At 46.9% G+C, this 24,345-nt stretch overlaps 2 protein-coding genes across 3 annotated transcripts in view; both read left to right on the forward strand.

Moving 5' to 3' along the window:
• The window catches only part of LOC121269535 (probable ATP-dependent RNA helicase ddx6), a 35,054-nt gene extending 29,493 nt beyond the window's left edge, over window positions 1-5,561 (forward strand). For both annotated transcript variants that reach the window (XM_041174197.1, XM_041174198.1), the window contains one exon: window positions 330-5,561. The gene's annotated coding sequence lies outside the window, so the exon portion shown is untranslated. The remainder of the gene's footprint in view (window positions 1-329) is intronic.
• A 2,149-nt stretch (window positions 5,562-7,710) lies between these two features.
• Window positions 7,711-24,345, forward strand: part of treh (trehalase (brush-border membrane glycoprotein)) — a 61,646-nt gene continuing 45,011 nt past the window's right edge. Inside the window, 4 exon segments of the mRNA XM_041174278.1 lie at window positions 7,711-9,574; window positions 9,693-9,817; window positions 12,178-12,251; window positions 15,215-15,329. Of these exon segments, the coding sequence (XP_041030212.1) occupies window positions 9,403-9,574; window positions 9,693-9,817; window positions 12,178-12,251; window positions 15,215-15,329 (486 nt within the window). The 5' untranslated portion in view covers window positions 7,711-9,402.

Consider the following 24,345-nt stretch of genomic DNA (forward strand, 5'->3'; position numbering starts at 1 on the left):
GCCTCGTGTTATAATTGAAGTTGGACTCCTTTAGTTTCAAATCCTGATGACTGAAGTGGGGCAGTTTTTCTTTAGTGGGGTATAGGGCAGAAAAGCAGTGACCCGAACTAACCATGTAACACACAGCCTTGTGACACCAAGAATTACTAGAGACTTTTGCATCTCTTCATTTGGAGGAAAGCTAGGATGGGAGCTATGGAAGCTGACTGGAGTTTGAAGAGGCGAACAATGTTATTTTCAAACAATTGGTTGAGTGGGATTTTTTTTTTAAATGAGCACTGTGCTAATGCTGTGATTGGATCTCTAACCATTTCTTTTTATATCTGCAGGCACCAATCACGGGATACAGAAACTGAAGAATTTTTTTTTTTTTTTTGGCCTGTTCTGGAACACATCATTTCTTGGGGATACCCTTCTCTTTTCTTTGTCTAAGACAACATCATTATTTTCCTTCATTTGATGATGACACAAAGTGTAGTTCCCTGATTTTTGTGAAGGACCATTTCTTCCTGAGCTCAATGGTTTGCACTGTGTGCAGGGAGTGGACAACTATTGCACTAACTGGCACGGGGGTTCTAGACTAAGCGGCACTGAAGAGCTGAACTGAACAGCGAACAGCACACTTTGTTGACTCCTCCTTTTCTCCTTCCTTCCCCCTCCGTTTTTTCCCTTCCATTTTTGCTGAAGCCACTGACCAGGATATTCATCTGATGGCTTCTCAACTTCTCCCAGCGCACATATTCATCAGTCTTAGGCTACCAAGTTTTTATGGTATTTGTATAAAGTGCCTTACGGTGATGCAGGACCATATGAATACCATCCCTAGATTATAGCCATCCGTCACTTATTTTTGTCCGGTGGGAGGGAGGGCTATGTGACATTAACTTCATCTGTTTTCCATTGGTGAGAGTAAAATGGAATGTATTGGGGTGGGGGGCTGGGGTGGGGGATGAAGAAAGAAAAATCTGCAAGTTTTTAGATATTTTAATTTTTGAAGGGGACTATTTTCCTTGGAGAAGTTGAGCTGGAACTCCAGATGAGATGTCATCTTGATGTATATATGTTAAATATGGTGGGGCTAATTTTGTTGACTTTGCGCTCAGAAGGAAAGCTTGCATTGTGCATTTTTAATTTTGTTTTCTTCGCGGAGGTTGGCCAGAAGACTCCAAGCACGACCCTAGCAGAACACTAAATAACCCCACCCCCACCCGTACCTCCCCTTAGACTTGAATGTAGACTGTTCTGCAGCAACTACACTCTGACTCGGGGACTTCTAAACACAGGCATCCATTTTCCTTCTGGCAGCAAGATGAAGTGTGTCCCACAGAAGATTGATGTGTATACACCTGTAAACATGTAAATAGGTTTTTTCTATCATCTTGTTACCTTTGATATAAAAAAATATTGGTTACTAGGGCTGGTAGGGAATGGGTAGGATGTTGGTGTGAAGCTAAAGCTGTGAGGGGCACTGTTGCATACAACATCAGCATCTTAGCTGATTTCTGTTCACATAGTGTAAAAGACATCCAGCAACCTACAATTGGGAGTTGATAACACAGATACAAGTAGCTGAAATGGCATCCTCTCCCTCCTGCATTGAACTGTTTGGATACAGTGACTATACTTAAACCTTTTGACCCCAAATACTTGGTAGTGAAATGCCCCTTAATAAAAAGTGTTATATAACACCATCCACTCTGTGCGCACACCTACCTAAAGGTACTTGCCTGCAACGAAGCAAAAAGAAAGTATTTAAATCACCAAGCTAGCTGTTGCCCTTTAGTGTATTCCCAGGGCAAACAGATGCTAGTGGGAGCCTCAAATGGAATGAAAACCATTAAGTATGGCTGCAGGGATTGAAGGGCAGCTGCTAACACTATATAGCTGCCTCAGTCCTCTCCCCAGACCTTGGCTCTCACTTTGAGCGTAAAGGTGCCCTGACTACCCATTCTTTTTATTTGGCTATCCTGCCTTTCACTGAAATCTTACTTCTGCCCTCATGGTTTGTATAGACACTGTTCTAGTGTACCTGTTGGATTCACATTCTAATGTACCTGCGGTTCACATTTGATTGTTGAAACAGAGATAACAAAACAAGAAAAATTTCCCATTTTGTCCTGTCTTTCTTCATACTTTCTGTAGTGACACTTGAAGTAGCCCCACCTTCAGTTGGCATCATTGAATGCAGCAGAGAAGCCTGCTTCGATCTGAAATAAAAAGTTAAAGCAGTTTAGACCACGTGGTCAGTGCAGCTGATTGTTTATTTGTTTTATTGTGAGCCAGTTGACAAATGAAATCACAGCTGTGACTGCCTGTCATTTAATGGGGACTAATGCAAAAGTAGCTCCAGCATACCAAGTACAGCCATCAGTGGTTCTGAAACATGGTTATTCATGTTAATGTGAAAAAATCAGACCTCTGGAACAAATTTACTCCTAGAATGATTTTATTTGGACTTGTGAAGCTACTATTCATTTTTTTTCCCTTCCCCCCCCACCCCCCCCACCAAAACCATCAATCCAGTGTGTGCATGCACACAAGTCACATTGTGTTCTTGGAGTGTATTTTATGCGAAAATAATTTGAAAGTTTGATTTATTGACTAAGTCTAACCATGTCTGTGTAACTCATTGAAAAGATTGGATGTCATTACCTCTACTTTTGAACCCTTTTAAGCATTGGTAATGGTATTGTATCTTAAGCAAGGTTCTCCCTGGGCAGTAAGGGGTATGTTACATTTATACTCCATCACCATTTGAATTTCAAGATGTAAAGAAAGTACATAATTTGACACATTGGGGCTGTATTAAGCTCATTTAATTGTGGTAAACAAGTGAACTGTAATTGTTTTAAAAATGTTGTTGCCTGTAGCTGTGCCCCTCACAGTGTGCTGGTAGATTGGCCTGATGTACAGGCAGTGTGAAGCAATGGACAGAAAAGATTGCTAGTAACCTCCAGCCTGAGTAACTGCTGTCTTGGAGGCACCTGTACTTCCAGTCAACTCCTCTGCACTCAAACTTAAGATAATTTGTGATCTAAATGCAAAATGATAGCTGGAAGAATTCTTTTTAGTTCTGAAATAAACGGCTGGTCGAGGACCAGAGTCTGTGACCCCTATGGAATTTTCCACTAGCTTATGTATTTGAGGAGGGAGCAATTTGTAATTTGAACACCTTGAAAGAAATTAATGCATTCAAACTATAGTATTAAGCTTAAGTCTTACTATAATTATTTACCACTGGCAAACACCCAAAAGTCCATAAATCTTGGAGTTGGCTTGTTGGGGTGTTGGATTGGTGGTGGTACATTCTCCTAAAATTTCATATTGGTTTTGTTGTATGGGGCCTTCGTGATGGACCACTGGATTCTTCCAGCATTTAATTCCTTTCTGTTCTGTGAAGTGAGCAAGCATTTCACAAATATTTGGGGATCGGTTTGTGGAAAGTGCAGATATTTTTCAGGACTAGAATCCAATATTAAGTATAATGTATGCATAAATAGGCACATTGCACTTGAAGTGCACTGAACGTTTTGTGCATTATATTGCCAACTATTTGTTAATCAGCATTTTAAGTTTAACAAATTTGCACTTTTGAGGAGTGGAATTCTGGGTATGTGCAGGTGCCTCTCTGACAGATTCCGTTTTGTTAATGTGCAGAGATTATAGGGTTTACAAGATTTAAAATGCTGTAAGATAAGTGTCAGTTGCAGAAAGCTGTGTTAACAGACTTGAGCACGGATACTAGCTATGAAAACACCCCCAGTTCTGCAGGTACTCCATGTAAAAGCAGTTATGGTTGCAGCAGGTGGGGGTTAGGGGGGTGCAGGTGAAAGCAAAGGAATTTACCAAAAGCAGCATGTTGCTCTTGTGCTGCAGCTTTCTTCATCCATGGATAAAAGGTGAAGGGATCGTTCCACACACTCACTTCCCGTCTTGTAAATAGAGAGCCGACGGCAGTGTGCACATCAGACGCAAAGCTTGTGTTGGACTTTGAGCGTACACACTGCCATCATTAACAAGCCTGGTGCCATGGTTTAGCGATCCCTACCGAAGCACAGATAAAGTTGAAAATATGTAGTAGTATTAATTCTTGGCCTCTCCTGGAAGGGTTGGCATTTAACTAGACTATCCCCTTGATGGCTTCTGGTGTTGGTGGCTATCTGGGGATGGTAAGACTATGCCGGAGTATGCAAATTTTGTTTTGGATAGGGAAAGATGCTTTGTAGCTTCCATTGTTAAGTCAAGTGTGTAATCGCATCTCTGCCTTAGCAATGACTTTCTAACTATAAAAGCCAGTGATGTAGGCAGATAGCAGCAGGTGCCTACATCAAACTGCTGTAAGAACTTGGTCAGTATACAGCTCAAAAAGGTATTTCTTAAATGAAGAGCAACAACCTTTTATCTTCACTAAGGAGCATATTTTTAACAATGGGATAATCCCACAAAAGGGTTGTGCTGTAGCTATTCACTAAGTTCTTCATAACTGGTAACTGGCTTCTGGGAATATAACAAGGATTTTTTTTGGGAAGGGCCAAAACTTTTTAATATGGAATGAGATGAGAGCATCTTTCCCCTTGTTCTCCATGGCATATTTCTGATGTGTGAAGCAGCTAAACTTTGGCTTGCAGTATCATCAGTGAGCCCTTCACACACTAGGTGACTGAGTCATCTCATTCTATTTTTGTTTGGGAAGTTGGGTGGATGATTCTGCTGTTTAGAGGACTTCATCTGCATGAAAACTGAATAATTCAAAACCTGACCGTTCTAATGGTGAAGATATATAATCCCACTAGGTAATGGAACCTCGATGTCTGCCTAGTATGGCCAGGTGACATCAAGCCAGTTTTGTTAATGGCCATTGACACCATGCAGGCTCAGTAATTTTGACTTGGATAATTGGACATCATGTGTCTTTTTTCCCCCTTTTAGTTCTCTTTTTGAAGGGTGGGTTGAGGGTGTGATTCCTGGGGGCAATATGGAACTCCTTTTTATTGTGCAGATGTAGTCCTCTGGGGTGGGGGGAGGGGTGGGTTTGGTCAGGGTTGTGGGTTGTTGAACAGAGTTCAAATAATGCCATATGCATATGGATCTTTACCAAAGGGGGAGGGCAAGGGGCTTGGGTTTAAAAACAAACTAAAGACAAACCGTCCCATTTCAGTGTTCAAGAAAAGAACCTTAAGTTTCCCCAATTTGAGCAAAGATTCTTAAATTGGTGGCTTTAAAAAAAAAGCATAATCTAAACCCATTGCATCAAGGACACTGAAATGTTAGGACTGTTAAATGGTAACACTTGACTAAAGTGAATAGTGTTACTTGCAAATCAAAAGAGTCTATTTAAATAGAACACACAGATTTGGTTCCCTATAATGGGTGTAATTGGCTCAATATTCCAGTGAGCAAAAAAAACTTTACTTTCAAACCAGAACTTTTCTTTAAGGCTGATGCTATGTGGACCGGTTGTGAAATGATTTGGATGCTTATTCAGAATGAGTTGAGAGATTGTTCAAAGAAAGCTACAGAGTTGCATTTTGTTCATTTAAATAAAGCTCACTGGAATCAAACTGGAATTTGTGTATTTGTGCTTAGATTTCATCTTTGTTCATGCAGTTTTCTAAATGTGTGTAAATTGCACATGAAAATGTATATTTCGGGTGAGTTGCTGGAGCAGTGTAGCACCTGCTGCCTAGAGGAACCTTGTCTTTCCTGATCTTACTATCTCTCTATCCTTTTCCCCGGCAAATTAACAGTGCCTTTGGTCACTTTTCCTAATCAGTGATTACCTCTTGCTCCATTGCTCCCCCTTTGGAGCATCTTGGTGTTTCATTGTCTGATGACTGCTGTATAAATTGAAGATGGCAACCCCTCTTTCTCCATCCAATTCTTATTAATATTGTGCAATTGCCCAGGTTTTGATAACACGGACCTTTTTTTGAGGTTGCATACACATCTTTCATTTCTAAGACCTTGGCTAGGAGTGGGCAAGTTTTTATTTTTGCACATTTTCCTCGAACAGCTGGTGGGTGGGTTGAGGGTTAGGTGTTGGGGGAAATGAATGTGAAACTTAGATGCAAATGAGCCAAAAACATCTCTCTGGTACGAATAGATTTCTGTATTCTGATTTGAAGTTTAGGTACAATGCAACAATACATGAAGCAACAAATTTTTCCAAATCTTCAGACCAATGAAATCTGAGTAAAATTAGCTTGATTGGCAATTGTCAGGAACTGCATGTGGTTTATGGGCTGTAGTTTGAGAGTACCTGTTGGGATTCTGTGTTGCAACACCTGTCAATTTTGATTGGTTGGTTAGCCAACAACTGGCCATTACGATGGAGCACTGGCAGATTCTATGTAGGTGTGCTTTATTTTGAAGCAGCTCTTTAGGAGATGTGATATACTGTCAATTTTTTTTCTCACTTCCTGAATGTGCCGTCTCTTGCTCTCTGGCCATTACAGTAACAAGTGTCAGCAATTTGCTTGGGGTGACTGCTGAGTCGGATCTTACCTATGTGTATGTTTCCAGCAGGTTTCACCACATGGTGACGAAGTATAGGCACATGTCCCCACTTCCCCACCATGACGCCAGGGGGTGCAGTGGCCTGGTGTAGTGCTTATTACAACTCAAGATGTAACGGTACAGACCTGCAACTTGGCTCAGTACTAAATTGAACACTGATCATTAGAGCTTTTCACAAAGATAACTTTTAATGAAACATAAAACTTCTGAGGATTTTGTGAATGTGAATTCTGTACTTTTTTTCAATGAAAGGCAAACTTAGCCTTTAGTTTTAAATGCTGTTAGTTGTTTACCTTGAATTTTGAGAATAGTAATGTCTCTTTGCTGAGCTATTTTCAGATACTTGATTATTTGGAACTTTGCACTGAGATTAACTTTAATTTCTTGCTTCATGATCTCTCATTGCTGCATTAATTGAGACTCACTGTCTGCAAACTCCATTAACCATGGCTCTGAAGCCTTGGGGTTTGCTAGTGGTAGCCTTTTGTTTATGTCACAATGGATCTGCAATGAGACTTCTTCCCCCTTGTGACAGGTATATGTTTACTATTTTTGTACAACAATGATTTCATTTACTAGCTTGGCTCAGTTAGTAGTTTCTCCCTTTTGAGTTGGAAGCTTGTGGTTTACATTGCTCCAGAGATGATGTGTTACAGTACTAAGGGAGTGCTATATTGTCAGAGGTGCCAACTTTAAATCAACGTCCTGTCTGCCCTTTTGGCTGGCTATAAAAGACCAATTGGAACTATACAGCAAAGAGTAGGTGTCTGGTCAATTTTTCCCTCAGCCAATATCACTAAAACATTACCTGATCCTTATTGCTCTTTTGTGAGACCTTGCTTTGTGCAAATTGGGTGCTGCATTTCCTACAGCAATGACAACACTTCAAAAGTACTTACATTTTTTTCTTTATTCTTTCATGGGATGTGGCTGTCGCTGGCAAGTCCAGCGTTTGTTGCTCATCCCTAATTGCCGTTCAACTGAGTGACTTGCTAGGCCGTTTCAGAGGGCAGTTAGGGGTCAACCACATTGCTATGGGCCTGGAGTCACACATAGGTGAGACCAGGTAAGGACAGCATATTTTCTTCCCTAAAGGACATTAGTGAACCAGATGGATTTTTATAACAAGTGACCAATGGTTTCATGGCCACTGTTACTGAGTCTAGCTTTTTTAAAAAAAAAAAAATACCAGATCTATTAATTGAATTTTTAAAATTCCACCAGCTGTCATGGTGGGATTTTTAACCCCTGTCCCCATTAGCCTGGGCTTTTCAATTGCTATTTCAGTGACATTATCACGCTGCTACCACCATACCTTCCCCCTGACCCCAAATTGGCTGTAAAATATTTGACAAACTGATGAAAGGTACTGTTCAATAAATGTAAGTTTCTTTTTGAGCACAGTATTGACTGATGACACTCCTGTCCAATACTGAGAGGGTGCTGCAGCATCATAGGTGCTGTCTTCAGCTGTGACGTGATCTTGGCACTACCTGCCTGTTCAAGTGAATATTAGAGGGCCATGGCACTATTTGAAGAGGAGTTCTCCTGATGTCCTGGACAACATTCCTCCCTACATACTTGAAGAAACATTAGGTGGTAATTTAACTCTGCTGTTTCAAGGAGTCTGCTGGTGGGCATGCTTTGATTTATTTCAGGTAATCCATTGAAGGTATTTGAGGATATTTTGAAAAGCACTAATTGAGTGTTACTGTAATAAGATAGACTACCTTTTTGTGTTTAACTTTTCTGTAGTGGAAGTCCTCCGGTATATTGCTGCTCTTCCATCCAGGTGTGCCAGTGTCCTCTTCACTTCTCCCTTCTTTCTTTCCCTCTTCTAAGGTGTGGGAGGTAGATTCAAATCTCAACTCTATTCCATCTATGTGCATGCATTTTAAGCAGTGTCCCTAGTGATCATGCTGGCTAATTTGAGTTTGAACTTCCCTTCTCTGTAGGGCACAGAATCATACCAAACTCTGCATTTATCTTTTTGGGACAGTTTAAATTAGTGTTTGTTAAAGGTATGATAGTGGTTTAACTCGTTAAATAAAAAGTAAGATATATAATCTGCCCTAATTATAGTGTTGGATCTTAATGCAATTCCAGAGACCTAGCTGATCACTTTTCTTGGACATGATGGTTTCTACACTTTTTCTGGGCCAAGGAAATGGGAGTCAGTCACGCAGGATGGTCCTTGCACACCATTGTGAATGGGCAAATTCATGAAGAGAGATGTTGACACAATCTGAATCTTATAGACCTACGACCTATATCAGATGAAAGAATGCAACCTTGTTTGGACATGTACAGTTACAGCTTACAACACTTCTTGCCAGATGGATTAGTGGTTGTAGAGGAACAAATATCCTGAAATCTTGAATGCCCTTTCGGCTTTCTCATAAGAGATTAAATAGCACTGTTCGTGATAGGGTTCGATTGCCTTGGACTTTGGAAGGAGCATTGAGGATGGGTACGGTACATGACCAGGTAGATGGAAAATGGACTCTAAAAGTAGATTGATGTTGTAAGCCTTTAAGCATGTGTAGTAGAGGTATCCAAACTGCAGCCCCAAAACCTATTTCTTACCTGCTAGTTTGTCTTGTTTAAAATTGTGTCCCGGGAGCTTGGGAAAGGGCTGTTCTTGGTGCTGTTGGCTCATTGATGGATACATCTTAAATCAGCACATCTTTCCACGTTAGCAACTGGAATTTTATTTAAATTGACTTTATACATGGCTTCAGATTCTATGATGAGCAACTGCTTACGCAAGCAGAGACTTTGATACTCCTGGAATATCCCTGTGAACGACTTAAATGGGAAGAGCGTTGAATGTTTCACCAAGTGCAACCCAGTCTGTGATGCAACACAGTGCTCACTCACTGTTGAATGTCAACTCAATATCTTGTTTCTCTCCCTCCCCCAAGCAACATTTATTGTACTGGAGAGCTTCTACACCAAGTGCAGATGGCCAAATTTTTCAATGACGACAAACATTTTGTGGATATGAAGTTGAAGATCAATCCAGGTACAATATCTCACCGTTTTTTCTCAACCACTTGATTCCTTGCTGGTAGTTTCCAAAAAAATACTTCAAATGGGACTCCTTCAAACTGCAACTTGCAAATAAAGTTTGCAAGTAACCAGTTCAGTTGATCGCTTTGCAATTTACCTAACAGTAATGGCTTTGTTGAAGTATATTGCTCTGGAAGCAAAGTCAGAGTTTCGAAACATCAGGAGTCGCCATGAGTTTTATAATCCGTTCACAACAATGTCGATGAACTCAACAAGGGTTCCACTGAGGGTCAGACAGGCTATAATCCAGCACCTTTTTCTTTAACTATGACTTAGTGACTTGTTACTATTCAGGATCTCATATATAAAAGTGAGAAAAGTTTTCCTCCTCTCTTTCCTCCTCCTCCTCCTCTTCCCCCCCCCCCACCCCCCCAAATTACTGCTTCTCATACCTTTCCTCAACCTATCACTGTGGGCCAGAATTTTTGGCAAAGTAACAATTTACTAGCACTCACCGTTGTTAATACGCAAATTGTCCAGCAACTTCTGGCAAGGAAGAGAAACTCCACAAGTTACAAATTACAGCAAGTTGCTGGATGATTTGCACTGCTCTGTCCATAAACAGCCTCACATAAACAGAATCTCTACTTCAACCTCTGAAGTTTCAAGACACTGCTGCATTTTCACATTTAGTTACTTGTTAAATTTGCTGCAAGAGTTTAGGAAAGAAACCTAACAGGATAAGGACCCTTTTTCAATGAGATTTAAATTCCTGCAATGCCACTAAACTTCTCCAGAAAGTGAACAATAGGAGCTATCGTTTCTCGTTCTTGAAGCTAGTAAAATCTTGAAATTTCTAATGTTTAAAATTTTACACTTTTTTTTCTCTATTCAATCTCTGTACCTGATTTGCCTCCCACCCATTATCCTCCATCATTCCTATTTCTTTCTCAATTTTTAAATCTCAATGGTTAAAGAAATAGACTGTTTATAATAAAAGCAAAATGCTGTGGATTCTGGAAATCTGAAATAAAAGCAAAATGCTGGAAAAACTCAGAAGCAGTTCTGAACAGGAGTCATATTGGATTTGACGTTAACAGTTTCTCCAGATATGGGCTGTTTCCCTGTCATTCATTAAGGTCCCAGAATTTCTGTTGCCCTTACTACACCATTATCAACTTTCTTCCAACCACTTTGTTGCCAGCAAGTTACAGAGCAAAAATTTTTTGAGCCATAGATTAAGGGTAAAAAGTCTAACAGGACATGGCCTAGAGTTGCCTCATTCCAACAACTTCTGGGACATTAACTCATGCCTCTTGTCTCTCTGTTTGATAATGGTAACACTTTTATAAATTAAATTACATTTTCATGAAATTGTCCCTGGAGCCTTTTGGCGCTATGTAGCCTAAATTCTGGCAATTCATGCTTATGCAGATTCCTTGGGATTAACCTGCTCTTGCCTTCACTCCTTGATTGAATAACATTTCCTGACAAGTATATTGCCTTGGATATTATGGAAGCTGAATGCAGAAAGACTTTATAGCAGGGTTGTCAAGAAAAATCCATGAGTAAATATTTTAAAGATGAGGTGTGTTCATCTTTGCAACTGTCCAGTTGCCGGAGTTGGGTCAATAACCATCCTGACCTGTTGCTAAAGGGCACATCTTTTCAACGTAAACTTTCCCCACCAGTACCACCCTGAAAGTCTCTGGAGCGTGTATCTAACTAAACCTTGCCTACGTGACCATCCTTCATGTGTGAACCTAAGACAGAATATTCAACTGTGGAGGATGTCACAGTTGAGCCTGATTCTATTTTAGTTGGCATTCACACATTGGATAGCAACCCCCTCTCACGCAAGGATTTAAGACTAATTGAAGCCCTGGTTGCTGCTTTGGCTCCCTGAGCACAGGCCTTCTGGTCTGTGTGACTAAGCACCACAACAATAAATATTATAGAAATGATATAGAGGCAGTGGGAAAAGATTGAATAGAATGATGCCTGAACGGCGAGGTTATACTAATCGGGAAAGCCTGAGCAGGCTGAGTTTCTTTTCAAGACTTGTAGGGAGCCCAAAACTAGGGGATCATAAATATAAGATGGTCACTAATATATTCAATAGGGAATTCAGGAGAAACATCTTTACCCAGAGAGTGGTAAGTGCGTGGAACTCGCTATCACACAGGGATTGAGACGAACAGTGTAGAAAGATATGTTGACAGTGATAGATGAAGTGGGATGGGAGGCTTATGTGGAATGTAAATACTGATATAAACTAAAAGTAGAATACTGCAGGTGCTAGAAAACTGAAATAAAAACAGAAAATGCTGGAAATGCTCAGCAGATTTGGTAGCATCTGTGGAGAGAGAAACTGGTTTTACATTTCAGGTCATGACCTTTCATCAGAGCTGGTAATACTCACATAAACCATTTGGGCCAAATTTTCTGTTTGCTGTAAATAGTATAATTCTACGTACCGTTATTAAGTGTCTCCTAACTCTATTTGTAGATTGACTACAGTGTTTTAAAATAAATTTAATTTGGTTGATTTTTATTTTCTTATTTCTCCTCTGAAAATTTGAATTTGTTTTGGAAGCTTTTCGAAACCTCACTGCCAGCTCACCTACAAGATTAACAAAGGAGAGCTGAAACTTTGTTCAAACCTACTTTGATTCTCCTGGACAGGAGTTTGGGAAATGGACACCAGGCGACCGGGGTGATCAGTAGGTGTAACACCAGCACAATCTCTCTTCGTCTTACCAGCTTAATGGCTTTGCCCAAGGTTAACTTCCTCCAAGGCCGAACAGACTATTTTAATAAAACCGTTTGATTTCTTTGGTGAAGTACATCTGTTTGGCTCTCTGGGTCAGAGATAGTAGGTTGAAATTCAGCCCCATTACATAATCGATAGTTTTACATTTCAGTGCTACAGGAGTGCAGCATTGTCAGATGTGTCCTCCTTTGGATGAGACAGCATAAGAATGAACTTGTTTCTGTAGCACCTTTCATGGGTTCTCTCGTGTCCTGGCCAATATTCTTCCCTCAACCAACAGCAAAAACCAATTAACTAGTTAGTTTCAAATGTAGGATTTTGATGTAGGTAAATGGCTGCTGCATGACTCAGCATGTCTGAATAACTCTGTTCATGAAGCATTTTGAACTGCTTGATGCATAAGGCATTGTATACATGCAGGCATATGGTCATTGGTAAGATTTTAGAGTCCATTATTAAGGATGAGATTTCAGAATACTTGGAAGTGCATTGTAAAATAGGGCAAAGACTGCATGGTTACATCAAGGGGAGGTCATGCCTGACAAATCTGTTAGAATTCTTTTGAGGAAGTAACGAGTAGGTTAGACAAAGGAGAACCAATGGATGTTATCTACTTGGACTTCCAGAAGGCCTTTAACAAGGTGCCGCACAGGAGGCTGCTCAGTAAGATAAGAACCCATGGTGTTAGAGGCAAGGCACAAGCATGGATAGAAGATTGGCTGTCTGGCAGGAGGCAGAGAGTGGGGCTAAGGGGGTCCTTCTCGGGATGGCAGCCAGTGACTAGTGGAGTTCTGCAGGGGTCAGTGTTGAGACCACAACTTTTAACTTTATACATTAATGATCTAGATGAAGGAACTGGGGGCATCCTGGCTAAGTTTACAGATGACACAAAGATAGATGGATGGACAGGTAGTATTGAGGAGACAGGGAGGCTGCAGAAGGATTTGGACAGGTTAGGAGAATGGGCAAAGAAGTGGTAGATGGAATACAACGTGGGGAAGTGTGAGGTCATGCACTTTGGTAGGAAGAATAGAGGCATAGACTATTTTCTAAATCGGGAGAGAATTCAGAAATCTGGAGTGTAAAGGGACTTGGGAGTCCTAGTCCAGGATTCTATTAAGATTAACTTGTACGTTGATTTGGTAGTTAGGAAGGCAAATGCAATGTTGGCATTTATTTCGAGAGGACTAGAATATAAAAGCAGGGATGTGCTGCTGAGGCTTTATAAGGCTCTGGTCAGACCACATTTAGAATATTGTGAGCAATATTTGGCCCCATATCTCAGGAAGGATGTGCTGGCCCTGGAGAGGGTCCAGAGGAGGTTCATGAGAACGATCCCAGGAATGAAAGGCTTAACATATGAGGAATGTTTGAGGACTCTGGGTCTATACTCAATGGAGTTTAGAAGGATGAGGGGTGATCTGGTTGAAACTTACAGAATACTGAAAGGCCTGAATAGAGTGGACGTGGGGAAGATGTTTCCATTAGTAGGAGTGACTAGGACCTGAGGGCACAGCCTCAGAGTAAAGGGAAGACCTGTTTAGAACAGAAATGAGGAGAAACTTCTTTAGCCTGAGTGGTGAATCTATGGAATTCATTGCCACAGAAGGCTGTGGAGGCCAGGTCATTGGGTGTATTTAAGACTGAGATAGGTTCTTGATTGGTAAGGGGATCAAAGGTTACGGGGAGAAGGCAGGAAAATGGGGTTGAGAAACTTATCAGCCATGATTGAATGGCGGAGCAGACTTGATGGGCCGAATGGCCTAATTTCTGCTCCCATGTCTTATGGTCATATAGGCAATTGTAGTTGAATTCTGCTAAATCAACAGTAAAACTAGTGAAGGGAACAAAATACTAAACAAGCCACTGACACTTGGAGGTACTGAGTAGACAGTTGCAATGACTATATTATGATAGTGACTATACTTCAAAAGTAAAGAAACTGTACAGCGCTTTGGGACATCCTTTGGTTGTGAATGGTGCTCAGGAGGTGAAAGTTTCTTTCTTAGAGTTGACACATTGAACAGGGAGCAATTAAATTTAGTGTGCAGGTACAGCAAGCAATCAGGAAGGCAAATGGCATGTCTGCCTTTATTGCAAGGGGACTGGAATACAAGAATAAGGAAGTTTTGCTACAATTGTGTATGGTTTTGTGATATCAAACCTAAAGTACTGTGTGTAATTTTTGTCTCAATATTCAAGGAAGGATATAAATTGTATTGGAGGCAGTACAGCAGAGATCTGTTAGATTGGTTTCTGGGATGAGACGGAGTAAATTTGTCTGGAATTTGGAAGAATGAGATGATCTAATTGAAACATAAAAGGACTTGACAGGGTAGACACTTGGAGAGGTTGTTTGCCCTGGCTGAGAAATCTAGAGTATGGGATAGAAGCTCAGGATAAGGAGTCAATCATTTAGGACAAGAAATTGGAATAAAAAAGAGAAAATGCTAGAAATGTTCAGCAAGTCTGGCAGCATCGGTGGGAAGAGAAACAGTTACATTGTTGTGACCTTTCATCAGAACCTCTTTCTCATGAAACACTTAACTGTTTCTCTCCACATATTGCCAGATCTGCTGAGTATTTCTATCATTTTCTGTTATTTCAGACTCCTAACATCTGCAATTCTTTGCTTTTATGTTGTGGGAATCCTTGGAGTTGTCAACCTCTTAGAGGGTTGTGGATGCTCCATGGTTGAGCATATTCAAGGCTGGTTGGATCAATTTCTGTTTTCTAAGGAAATGGAGGGATATGGGGAGTGGGTTACAAAGTGGAGTTGAGGCAAATCGGCATGATCACATTAAATGGTGGAGCAGGCTCGAGGGGCTATATGGTCTACTCCAGCTCCTATTCTTATAAAAAGGCTGGTTATAAGTGTAGTGTCTCTCATTAATAAAAATGTCACTCTTGCAGCCCCCAAATCCTTCAGAAGATTTCTGACCAGAAGCTGCGACTTTGGGCTACAGAACTGCATGCTCTCTGGAAATCCTTGGGGAGAAAAGGTATCTTCAAGCAAATTCACAAGCACGTGTTTACTTCTGAGCAGTATGGGCAGGGGGAAAGGAGATAGACCACATGGTTGATTATCCTAACACAGTCACTTTAAAGAAACATTTGGACATAATCACTGCCAAGGACATCCACTTTGAAAGTAGAGTGGCTAGACAACCATCTTATATGATTGTGACAGGTGCACACTAAGCTACCAGTGAAAAATCTACCAAGCTGAAAATCTATAAACTCCTGTCCATTTGCAAATCCGCCTTCACCCACAAGTAAAAAATTACATTCTAAGTGACCCCAAAGATTTGGGTTATAAGATTTGTGGCCTTAAATGGACAGCAGAAATTCCTTTAATTAAATATTGGGAAGACTTGGGGCCATTGTTTTGGGGCCCCACATTCCAAACTCCATTCCGTAACTACCGACACCCTCTACCTGTCTCTCTCTCTCTGCCTGTCTCTGTGTGTGTCTGCCTGTCTCTCTCTCTCTCTGTGCCTGTCTGTGTGTGTGTGTGTCTCTCTCTCTCTCTGTGCATGTCTCTGTGTGTGTGTGTGTGTGTGTGTCTCTCTTTCTCTGTGCCTGTCTCTGTGTGTCTCTCTCTCCTGTGCCTGTCTGTGTGTGTGTCTCTCTCTCTCTGTGCCTGTCTGTGTGTGTCTCTCTCTCTCTCTGTGCATGTCTCTGTGTGTGTGTGTGTGTGTCTCTCTCTCTCTCTGTGCCTGTCTCTGTGTGTGTCTCTCTCTCTCTCCCTGTGCCTGTCTGTGTGTGTGTGTGTCTCTCTCTCTCTGCCTGTCTCTTTGTGTGTGTGTCTCTCTCTCTCTGCCTGTCTCTTTGTGTGTGTGTCTCTCTCTCTCTGCCTGTCTGTGTGTGTCTCTCTCTCTCTGCCTGTCTGTGTGTGTCTCTCTCTCTCTGCCTGTCTGTGTGTGTCTCTCTCTCTCTGCCTGTCTGTGTGTGTCTCTCTCTCTCTGCCTGTCTGTGTGTGTCTCTCTCTCTCTCTCTCTCTCTCTCTCTCTCTCTCTCTGCCCGTCTCTCTCTCTCTCTCTCTGCCCGTCTCTCTCTCTCTCTCTGCCCGTCTCTCTCTCTCTCTGCCCGTCTCTCTCTCTCTCTCTGCCCGTCTCTCTCTCTCTCTCTCTGCCCGTCTCTCTCTCTCTCTCTGCCCGTCTCTCTCTCTCTCTGCCCGTCTCTCTCTCTCTCTGCCCGTCTCTCTCTCTCTCTGCCCGTCTCTCTCTCTCTCTGCCCGTCTCTCTCTCTCTCTGCCCGTCTCTCTCTCTCTCTCTGCCCGTCTCTCTCTCTCTCTCTGCCCGTCTCTCTCTCTCTCTGCCCGTCTCTCTCTCTCTCTGCCCGTCTCTCTCTCTCTCTGCCCGTCTCTCTCTCTCTCTGCCCGTCTCTCTCTCTCTCTGCCCGTCTCTCTCTCTCTCTCTCTCTGCCCGTCTCTCTCTCTCTCTCTCTCTGCCCGTCTCTCTCTCTCTCTGCCCGTCTCTCTCTCTCTCTGCCCGTCTCTCTCTCTCTCTGCCCGTCTCTCTCTCTCTCTCTCTCTGCCCGTCTCTCTCTGCCCGTCTCTCTCTCTCTCTCTGCCCGTCTCTCTCTCTCTCTCTGCCTGTCTCTCTCTCTCTCTCTCTCTCTCTCTCTGCCTGTCTCTCTCTCTCTCTCTGCCCGTCTCTCTCTCTCTCTCTCTCTGCCCGTCTCTCTCTCTCTCTCTCTGCCCGTCTCTCTCTCTCTCTCTCTGCCCGTCTCTCTCTCTCTCTCTCTCTCTCTCTGCCCGTCTCTCTCTCTCTCTCTGCCCGTCTCTCTCTCTCTCTCTCTCTCTCTCTGCCCGTCTCTCTCTCTCTCTCTCTCTGCCCGTCTCTCTCTCTCTCTCTCTCTGCCCGTCTCTCTCTCTCTCTCTCTCTGCCCGTCTCTCTCTCTCTCTCTGCCCGTCTCTCTCTCTCTCTCTCTGCCCGTCTCTCTCTCTCTCTCTCTGCCCGTCTCTCTCTCTCTCTCTCTCTCTGCCCGTCTCTCTCTCTCTCTCTCTGCCCGTCTCTCTCTCTCTCTCTCTGCCCGTCTCTCTCTCTCTCTCTCTGCCCGTCTCTCTCTCTCTCTCTCTGCCCGTCTCTCTCTCTCTCTCTCTGCCCGTCTCTCTCTCTCTCTCTCTGCCCGTCTCTCTCTCTCTCTCTCTCTGCCCGTCTCTCTCTCTCTCTCTCTCTGCCCGTCTCTCTCTCTCTCTCTCTGCCCGTCTCTCTCTCTCTCTCTCTGCCCGTCTCTCTCTCTCTCTCTCTGCCCGTCTCTCTCTCTCTCTCTCTGCCCGTCTCTCTCTCTCTCTCTCTGCCCGTCTCTCTCTCTCTCTCTCTCTGCCCGTCTCTCTCTCTCTCTCTCTCTCTCTGCCCGTCTCTCTCTCTCTCTCTCTGCCCGTCTCTCTCTCTCTCTCTGCCCGTCTCTCTCTCTCTCTCTCTCTCTCTCTGCCCGTCTCTCTCTCTCTCTCTCTCTCTGCCCGTCTCTCTCTCTCTCTCTCTCTCTGCCCCCTCTCTCTCTCTCTCTCTCTCTGCCCCTCTCTCTCTCTCTCTCTGCCCGTCACTCTCTCTCTCTCTCTGCCCTTCACTATCTCTCTCTCTCCCCGTCACTCTCTCTCTCTCTCTCTCCCTGTCTCTCTCTCTCTCTCTCTCTCTCTCTGCCCGTCACTCTCTCTCTCTCTCTCTCTCTCTCTGCCCCTCTCTCTCTCTCTCTCTCTCTCTGCCCCTCTCTCTCTCTCTCTCTCTCTCTCTCTGCCCGTCTCTCTCTCTCTCTCTCTCTCTCTCTCTCTCTGCCCGTCTCTCTCTCTCTCTCTCTCTCTCTCTCTGCCCGTCTCTCTCTCTCTCTCTCTCTCTCTCTCTGCCCGTCTCTCTCTCTGCCCGTCTCTCTCTCTGCCCGTCTCTCTCTCTGCCCGTCTCTCTCTCTGCCCGTCTCTCTCTCTGCCCGTCTCTCTCTCTGCCCGTCTCTCTCTCTGCCCGTCTCTCTCTCTGCCCGTCTCTCTCTCTGCCCGTCTCTCTCTCTCTCTCTCTCTCTCTCTCTCTCTGCCCGTCTCTCTCTCTCTCTCTCTCTGCCCGTCTCTCTCTCTCTCTCTCTCTGCCCGTCTCTCTCTCTCTCTGCCCGTCTCTCTCTCTCTCTGCCCGTCTCTCTCTCTCTCTGCCCGTCTCTCTCTCTCTGCCCGTCTCTCTCTCTCTCTGCCCGTCTCTCTCTCTCTCTGCCCGTCTCTCTCTCTCTCTGCCCGTCTCTCTCTCTCTCTGCCCGTCTCTCTCTCTCTCTGCCCGTCTCTCTCGCTCTCTGCCCGTCTCTCTCGCTCTCTGCCCGTCTCTCTCTCTCTCTGCCCGTCTCTCTCTCTCTCTCTGCCCGTCTCTCTCTCTCTCTCTGCCCGTCTCTCTCTCTCTCTCTGCCCGTCTCTCTCTCTCTCTCTGCCCGTCTCTCTCTCTCTCTCTGCCCGTCTCTCTCTCTCTCTCTGCCCGTCTCTCTCTCTCTCTCTGCCCGTCTCTCTCTCTCTCTCTGCCCGTCTCTCTCTCTCTCTCTGCCCGTCTCTCTCTCTCTCTCTGCCCGTCTCTCTCTCTCTCTCTGCCCGTCTCTCTCTCTCTCTCTGCCCGTCTCTCTCTCTCTCTCTGCCCGTCTCTCTCTCTCTCTCTGCCCGTCTCTCTCTCTCTCTCTGCCCGTCTCTCTCTCTCTCTCTGCCCGTCTCTCTCTCTCTCTCTGCCCGTCTCTCTCTCTCTCTCTGCCCGTCTCTCTCTCTCTCTCTGCCCGTCTCTCTCTCTCTCTCTGCCCGTCTCTCTCTCTCTCTGCCCGTCTCTCTCTCTCTCTGCCCGTCTCTCTCTCTCTCTGCCCGTCTCTCTCTCTCTCTGCCCGTCTCTCTCTCTCTCTGCCCGTCTCTCTCTCTCTCTGCCCGTCTCTCTCTCTCTCTGCCCGTCTCTCTCTCTCTCTGCCCGTCTCTCTCTCTCTCTGCCCGTCTCTCTCTCTCTCTGCCCGTCTCTCTCTCTCTCTGCCCGTCTCTCTCTCTCTCTGCCCGTCTCTCTCTCTCTCTGCCCGTCTCTCTCTCTCTCTGCCCGTCTCTCTCTCTCTCTCTGCCCGTCTCTCTCTCTCTCTCTGCCCGTCTCTCTCTCTCTCTCTGCCCGTCTCTCTCTCTCTCTCTGCCGTCTCTCTCTCTCTCTCTGCCCGTCTCTCTCTCTCTCTCTCTCTGCCCGTCTCTCTCTCTCTCTCTCTCTGCCCGTCTCTCTCTCTCTCTCTCTCTGCCCGTCTCTCTCTCTCTCTCTCTCTGCCCGTCTCTCTCTCTCTCTCTCTCTGCCCGTCTCTCTCTCTCTCTCTCTCTGCCCGTCTCTCTCTCTCTCTCTCTGCCCCTCTCTCTCTCTCTCTCTCTCTGCCCCTCTCTCTCTCTCTCTCTCTCTGCCCGTCTCTCTCTCTCTCTCTCTCTCTCTCTCTCTGCCCGTCTCTCTCTCTCTCTCTGCCCGTCTCTCTCTCTCTCTCTGCCCGTCTCTCTCTCTCTCTCTGCCCGTCTCTCTCTCTCTCTCTCTCTGCCCGTCTCTCTCTCTCTCTCTCTCTGCCCGTCTCTCTCTCTCTCTCTCTCTGCCCGTCTCTCTCTCTCTCTCTCTGCCCGTCTCTCTCTCTCTCTCTCTGCCCGTCTCTCTCTCTCTCTCTCTCTGCCCGTCTCTCTCTCTCTCTCTCTCTCTCTCTCTCTCTGCCCGTCTCTCTCTCTCTCTCTCTCTCTCTCTCTCTGCCCGTCTCTCTCTCTCTCTCTCTCTCTCTCTCTGCCCGTCTCTCTCTCTCTCTCTCTCTCTCTCTCTCTGCCCGTCTCTCTCTCTCTCTCTGCCCGTCTCTCTCTCTCTCTCTGCCCGTCTCTCTCTCTCTCTCTGCCCGTCTCTCTCTCTCTCTCTGCCCGTCTCTCTCTCTCTCTCTGCCCGTCTCTCTCTCTCTCTCTGCCCGTCTCTCTCTCTCTCTCTCTGCCCGTCTCTCTCTCTCTCTCTCTCTCTGCCCGTCTCTCTCTCTCTCTCTCTCTCTCTCTGCCCGTCTCTCTCTCTCTCTCTCTCTCTCTCTCTCTCTGCCCGTCTCTCTCTCTCTCTCTCTCTCTCTCTCTGCCCGTCTCTCTCTCTCTCTCTCTCTCTCTCTCTGCCCGTCTCTCTCTCTCTCTCTCTCTCTGCCCGTCTCTCTCTCTCTCTCTGCCCGTCTCTCTCTCTCTCTCTCTGCCCGTCTCTCTCTCTCTCTCTCTCTGCCCGTCTCTCTCTCTCTCTCTCTCTGCCCGTCTCTCTCTCTCTCTCTCTCTGCCCCTCTCTCTCTCTCTCTCTCTCTGCCCGTCTCTCTCTCTCTCTCTCTCTGCCCGTCTCTCTCTCTCTCTCTCTCTGCCCGTCTCTCTCTCTCTCTCTCTCTCTGCCCGTCTCTCTCTCTCTCTCTCTCTGCCCGTCTCTCTCTCTCTCTCTCTCTGCCCGTCTCTCTCTCTCTCTCTCTCTGCCCGTCTCTCTCTCTCTCTCTCTCTGCCCGTCTCTCTCTCTCTCTCTCTCTGCCCGTCTCTCTCTCTGCCCGTCTCTCTCTCTGCCCGTCTCTCTCTCTGCCCGTCTCTCTCTCTGCCCGTCTCTCTCTCTGCCCGTCTCTCTCTCTGCCCGTCTCTCTCTCTGCCCGTCTCTCTCTCTGCCCGTCTCTCTCTCTGCCCGTCTCTCTCTCTCTCTCTCTCTCTGCCCGTCTCTCTCTCTGCCCGTCTCTCTCTCTCTCTCTCTCTGCCCGTCTCTCTCTCTCTCTCTCTCTGCCCGTCTCTCTCTCTCTCTCTCTGCCCGTCTCTCTCTCTCTCTGCCCGTCTCTCTCTCTCTCTGCCCGTCTCTCTCTCTCTCTGCCCGTCTCTCTCTCTCTCTCTGCCCGTCTCTCTCTCTCTCTCTGCCCGTCTCTCTCTCTCTCTGCCCGTCTCTCTCTCTCTCTGCCCGTCTCTCTCTCTCTCTCTGCCCGTCTCTCTCTCTCTCTCTGCCCGTCTCTCTCTCTCTCTCTGCCCGTCTCTCTCTCTCTCTCTGCCCGTCTCTCTCTCTCTCTCTGCCCGTCTCTCTCTCTCTCTCTGCCCGTCTCTCTCTCTCTCTCTGCCCGTCTCTCTCTCTCTCTGCCCGTCTCTCTCTCTCTCTCTGCCCGTCTCTCTCTCTCTCTCTGCCCGTCTCTCTCTCTCTCTCTGCCCGTCTCTCTCTCTCTCTCTGCCCGTCTCTCTCTCTCTCTCTGCCCGTCTCTCTCTCTCTCTCTGCCCGTCTCTCTCTCTCTCTCTGCCCGTCTCTCTCTCTCTCTCTGCCCGTCTCTCTCTCTCTCTCTGCCCGTCTCTCTCTCTCTCTCTGCCCGTCTCTCTCTCTCTCTCTGCCCGTCTCTCTCTCTCTCTCTGCCCGTCTCTCTCTCTCTCTCTGCCCGTCTCTCTCTCTCTCTCTGCCCGTCTCTCTCTCTCTCTCTCTCTCTGCCCGTCTCTCTCTCTCTCTCTCTCTGCCCGTCTCTCTCTCTCTCTCTCTCTGCCCGTCTCTCTCTCTCTCTCTCTCTGCCCGTCTCTCTCTCTCTCTCTCTCTGCCCGTCTCTCTCTCTCTCTCTCTCTGCCCGTCTCTCTCTCTCTCTCTCTCTGCCCGTCTCTCTCTCTCTCTCTCTCTGCCCGTCTCTCTCTCTCTCTCTCTCTGCCCGTCTCTCTCTCTCTCTCTCTGCCCGTCTCTCTCTCTCTCTCTCTCTGCCCGTCTCTCTCTCTCTCTCTCTCTGCCCGTCTCTCTCTCTCTCTCTCTCTGCCCGTCTCTCTGTCTCTCTCTCTCTGCCCGTCTCTCTCTCTCTCTGCCCGTCTCTCTCTCTCTCTGCCCGTCTCTCTCTCTCTCTGCCCGTCTCTCTCTCTCTCTCTGCCCGTCTCTCTCTCTCTCTCTGCCCGTCTCTCTCTCTCTCTCTCTGCCCGTCTCTCTCTCTCTCTCTCTGCCCGTCTCTCTCTCTCTCTCTGCCCGTCTCTCTCTCTCTCTCTGCCCGTCTCTCTCTCTCTCTGCCCGTCTCTCTCTCTCTCTCTGCCCGTCTCTCTCTCTCTCTCTCTCTGCCCGTCTCTCTCTCTCTCTCTCTGCCCGTCTCTCTCTCTCTCTCTCTGCCCGTCTCTCTCTCTCTCTCTCTGCCCGTCTCTCTCTCTCTCTCTCTGCCCGTCTCTCTCTCTCTCTCTCTGCCCGTCTCTCTCTCTCTCTCTCTCTGCCCGTCTCTCTCTCTCTCTCTCTCTCTCTCTGCCCGTCTCTCTCTCTCTCTCTCTCTCTCTCTGCCCGTCTCTCTCTCTCTCTCTGCCCGTCTCTCTCTCTCTCTCTGCCCGTCTCTCTCTCTCTCTCTCTCTCTCTCTGCCCGTCTCTCTCTCTCTCTCTCTCTGCCCGTCTCTCTCTCTCTCTCTCTCTCTGCCCCTCTCTCTCTCTCTCTCTCTCTCTGCCCCTCTCTCTCTCTCTCTCTGCCCGTCTCTCTCTCTCTCTCTCTCTGCCCGTCTCTCTCTCTCTCTCTCTGCCCGTCTCTCTCTCTCTCTCTCTCTGCCCGTCTCTCTCTCTCTCTCTCTCTCTCTCTGCCCGTCTCTCTCTCTCTCTCTCTCTCTCTCTCTGCCCGTCTCTCTCTCTCTCTCTCTCTCTGCCCGTCTCTCTCTCTCTCTCTCTCTCTCTCTGCCCGTCTCTCTCTCTCTCTCTCTCTCTCTCTCTCTCTCTCTGCCCGTCTCTCTCTCTCTCTCTCTCTCTCTCTCTGCCCGTCTCTCTCTCTCTCTCTCTCTCTCTCTCTGCCCGTCTCTCTCTCTGCCCGTCTCTCTCTCTGCCCGTCTCTCTCTCTGCCCGTCTCTCTCTCTGCCCGTCTCTCTCTCTGCCCGTCTCTCTCTCTGCCCGTCTCTCTCTCTGCCCGTCTCTCTCTCTGCCCGTCTCTCTCTCTGCCCGTCTCTCTCTCTCTCTCTCTCTCTCTCTCTCTCTGCCCGTCTCTCTCTCTCTCTCTCTCTGCCCGTCTCTCTCTCTCTCTCTCTCTGCCCGTCTCTCTCTCTCTCTGCCCGTCTCTCTCTCTCTCTGCCCGTCTCTCTCTCTCTCTGCCCGTCTCTCTCTCTCTCTGCCCGTCTCTCTCTCTCTCTGCCCGTCTCTCTCTCTCTCTGCCCGTCTCTCTCTCTCTCTGCCCGTCTCTCTCTCTCTCTGCCCGTCTCTCTCTCTCTCTGCCCGTCTCTCTCTCTCTCTGCCCGTCTCTCTCGCTCTCTGCCCGTCTCTCTCGCTCTCTGCCCGTCTCTCTCTCTCTCTGCCCGTCTCTCTCTCTCTCTCTGCCCGTCTCTCTCTCTCTCTCTGCCCGTCTCTCTCTCTCTCTCTGCCCGTCTCTCTCTCTCTCTCTGCCCGTCTCTCTCTCTCTCTCTGCCCGTCTCTCTCTCTCTTTCGCCCGTCTCTCTCTCTCTTTCGCCCGTCTCTCTCTCTCTCTCTTGCCCGTCTCTCTGTTTCTCTCTTGCCCGTCTCTCTCTCTCTCTCATGCCCGTCTCTCTCTCTCTCTCATGCCCGTCTCTCTCACGACCGTCTCTCTCTCTCTCTCTCGCTCGCCCGTCTCTCTCTCGCTCGCCCGTCTCTCTCTCGCTCGCCCGTCTCTCTCTCGCTCGCCCGTCTCTCTCTCTCTCTCTGCCCGTCTCTCTCTCTCTCTCTGCCCGTCTCTCTCTCTCTCTCTGCCCGTCTCTCTCTCTCTCTCTGCCCGTCTCTCTCTCTCTCTCTGCCCGTCTCTCTCTCTCTCTCTGCCCGTCTCTCTCTCTCTCTGCCCGTCTCTCTCTCTCTCTGCCCGTCTCTCTCTCTCTCTGCCCGTCTCTCTCTCTCTCTGCCCGTCTCTCTCTCTCTCTGCCCGTCTCTCTCTCTCTCTGCCCGTCTCTCTCTCTCTCTGCCCGTCTCTCTCTCTCTCTGCCCGTCTCTCTCTCTCTCTGCCCGTCTCTCTCTCTCTCTCTGCCCGTCTCTCTCTCTCTCTCTGCCCGTCTCTCTCTCTCTCTCTGCCCGTCTCTCTCTCTCTCTCTCTGCCCGTCTCTCTCTCTCTCTCTGCCCGTCTCTCTCTCTCTCTCTGCCCGTCTCTCTCTCTCTCTCTCTCTGCCCGTCTCTCTCTCTCTCTCTCTCTGC

Source organism: Carcharodon carcharias, chromosome 25 (genome assembly GCF_017639515.1).
Source record: "Carcharodon carcharias isolate sCarCar2 chromosome 25, sCarCar2.pri, whole genome shotgun sequence".
Taxonomy (NCBI): Eukaryota; Metazoa; Chordata; class Chondrichthyes; order Lamniformes; family Lamnidae; genus Carcharodon; species Carcharodon carcharias.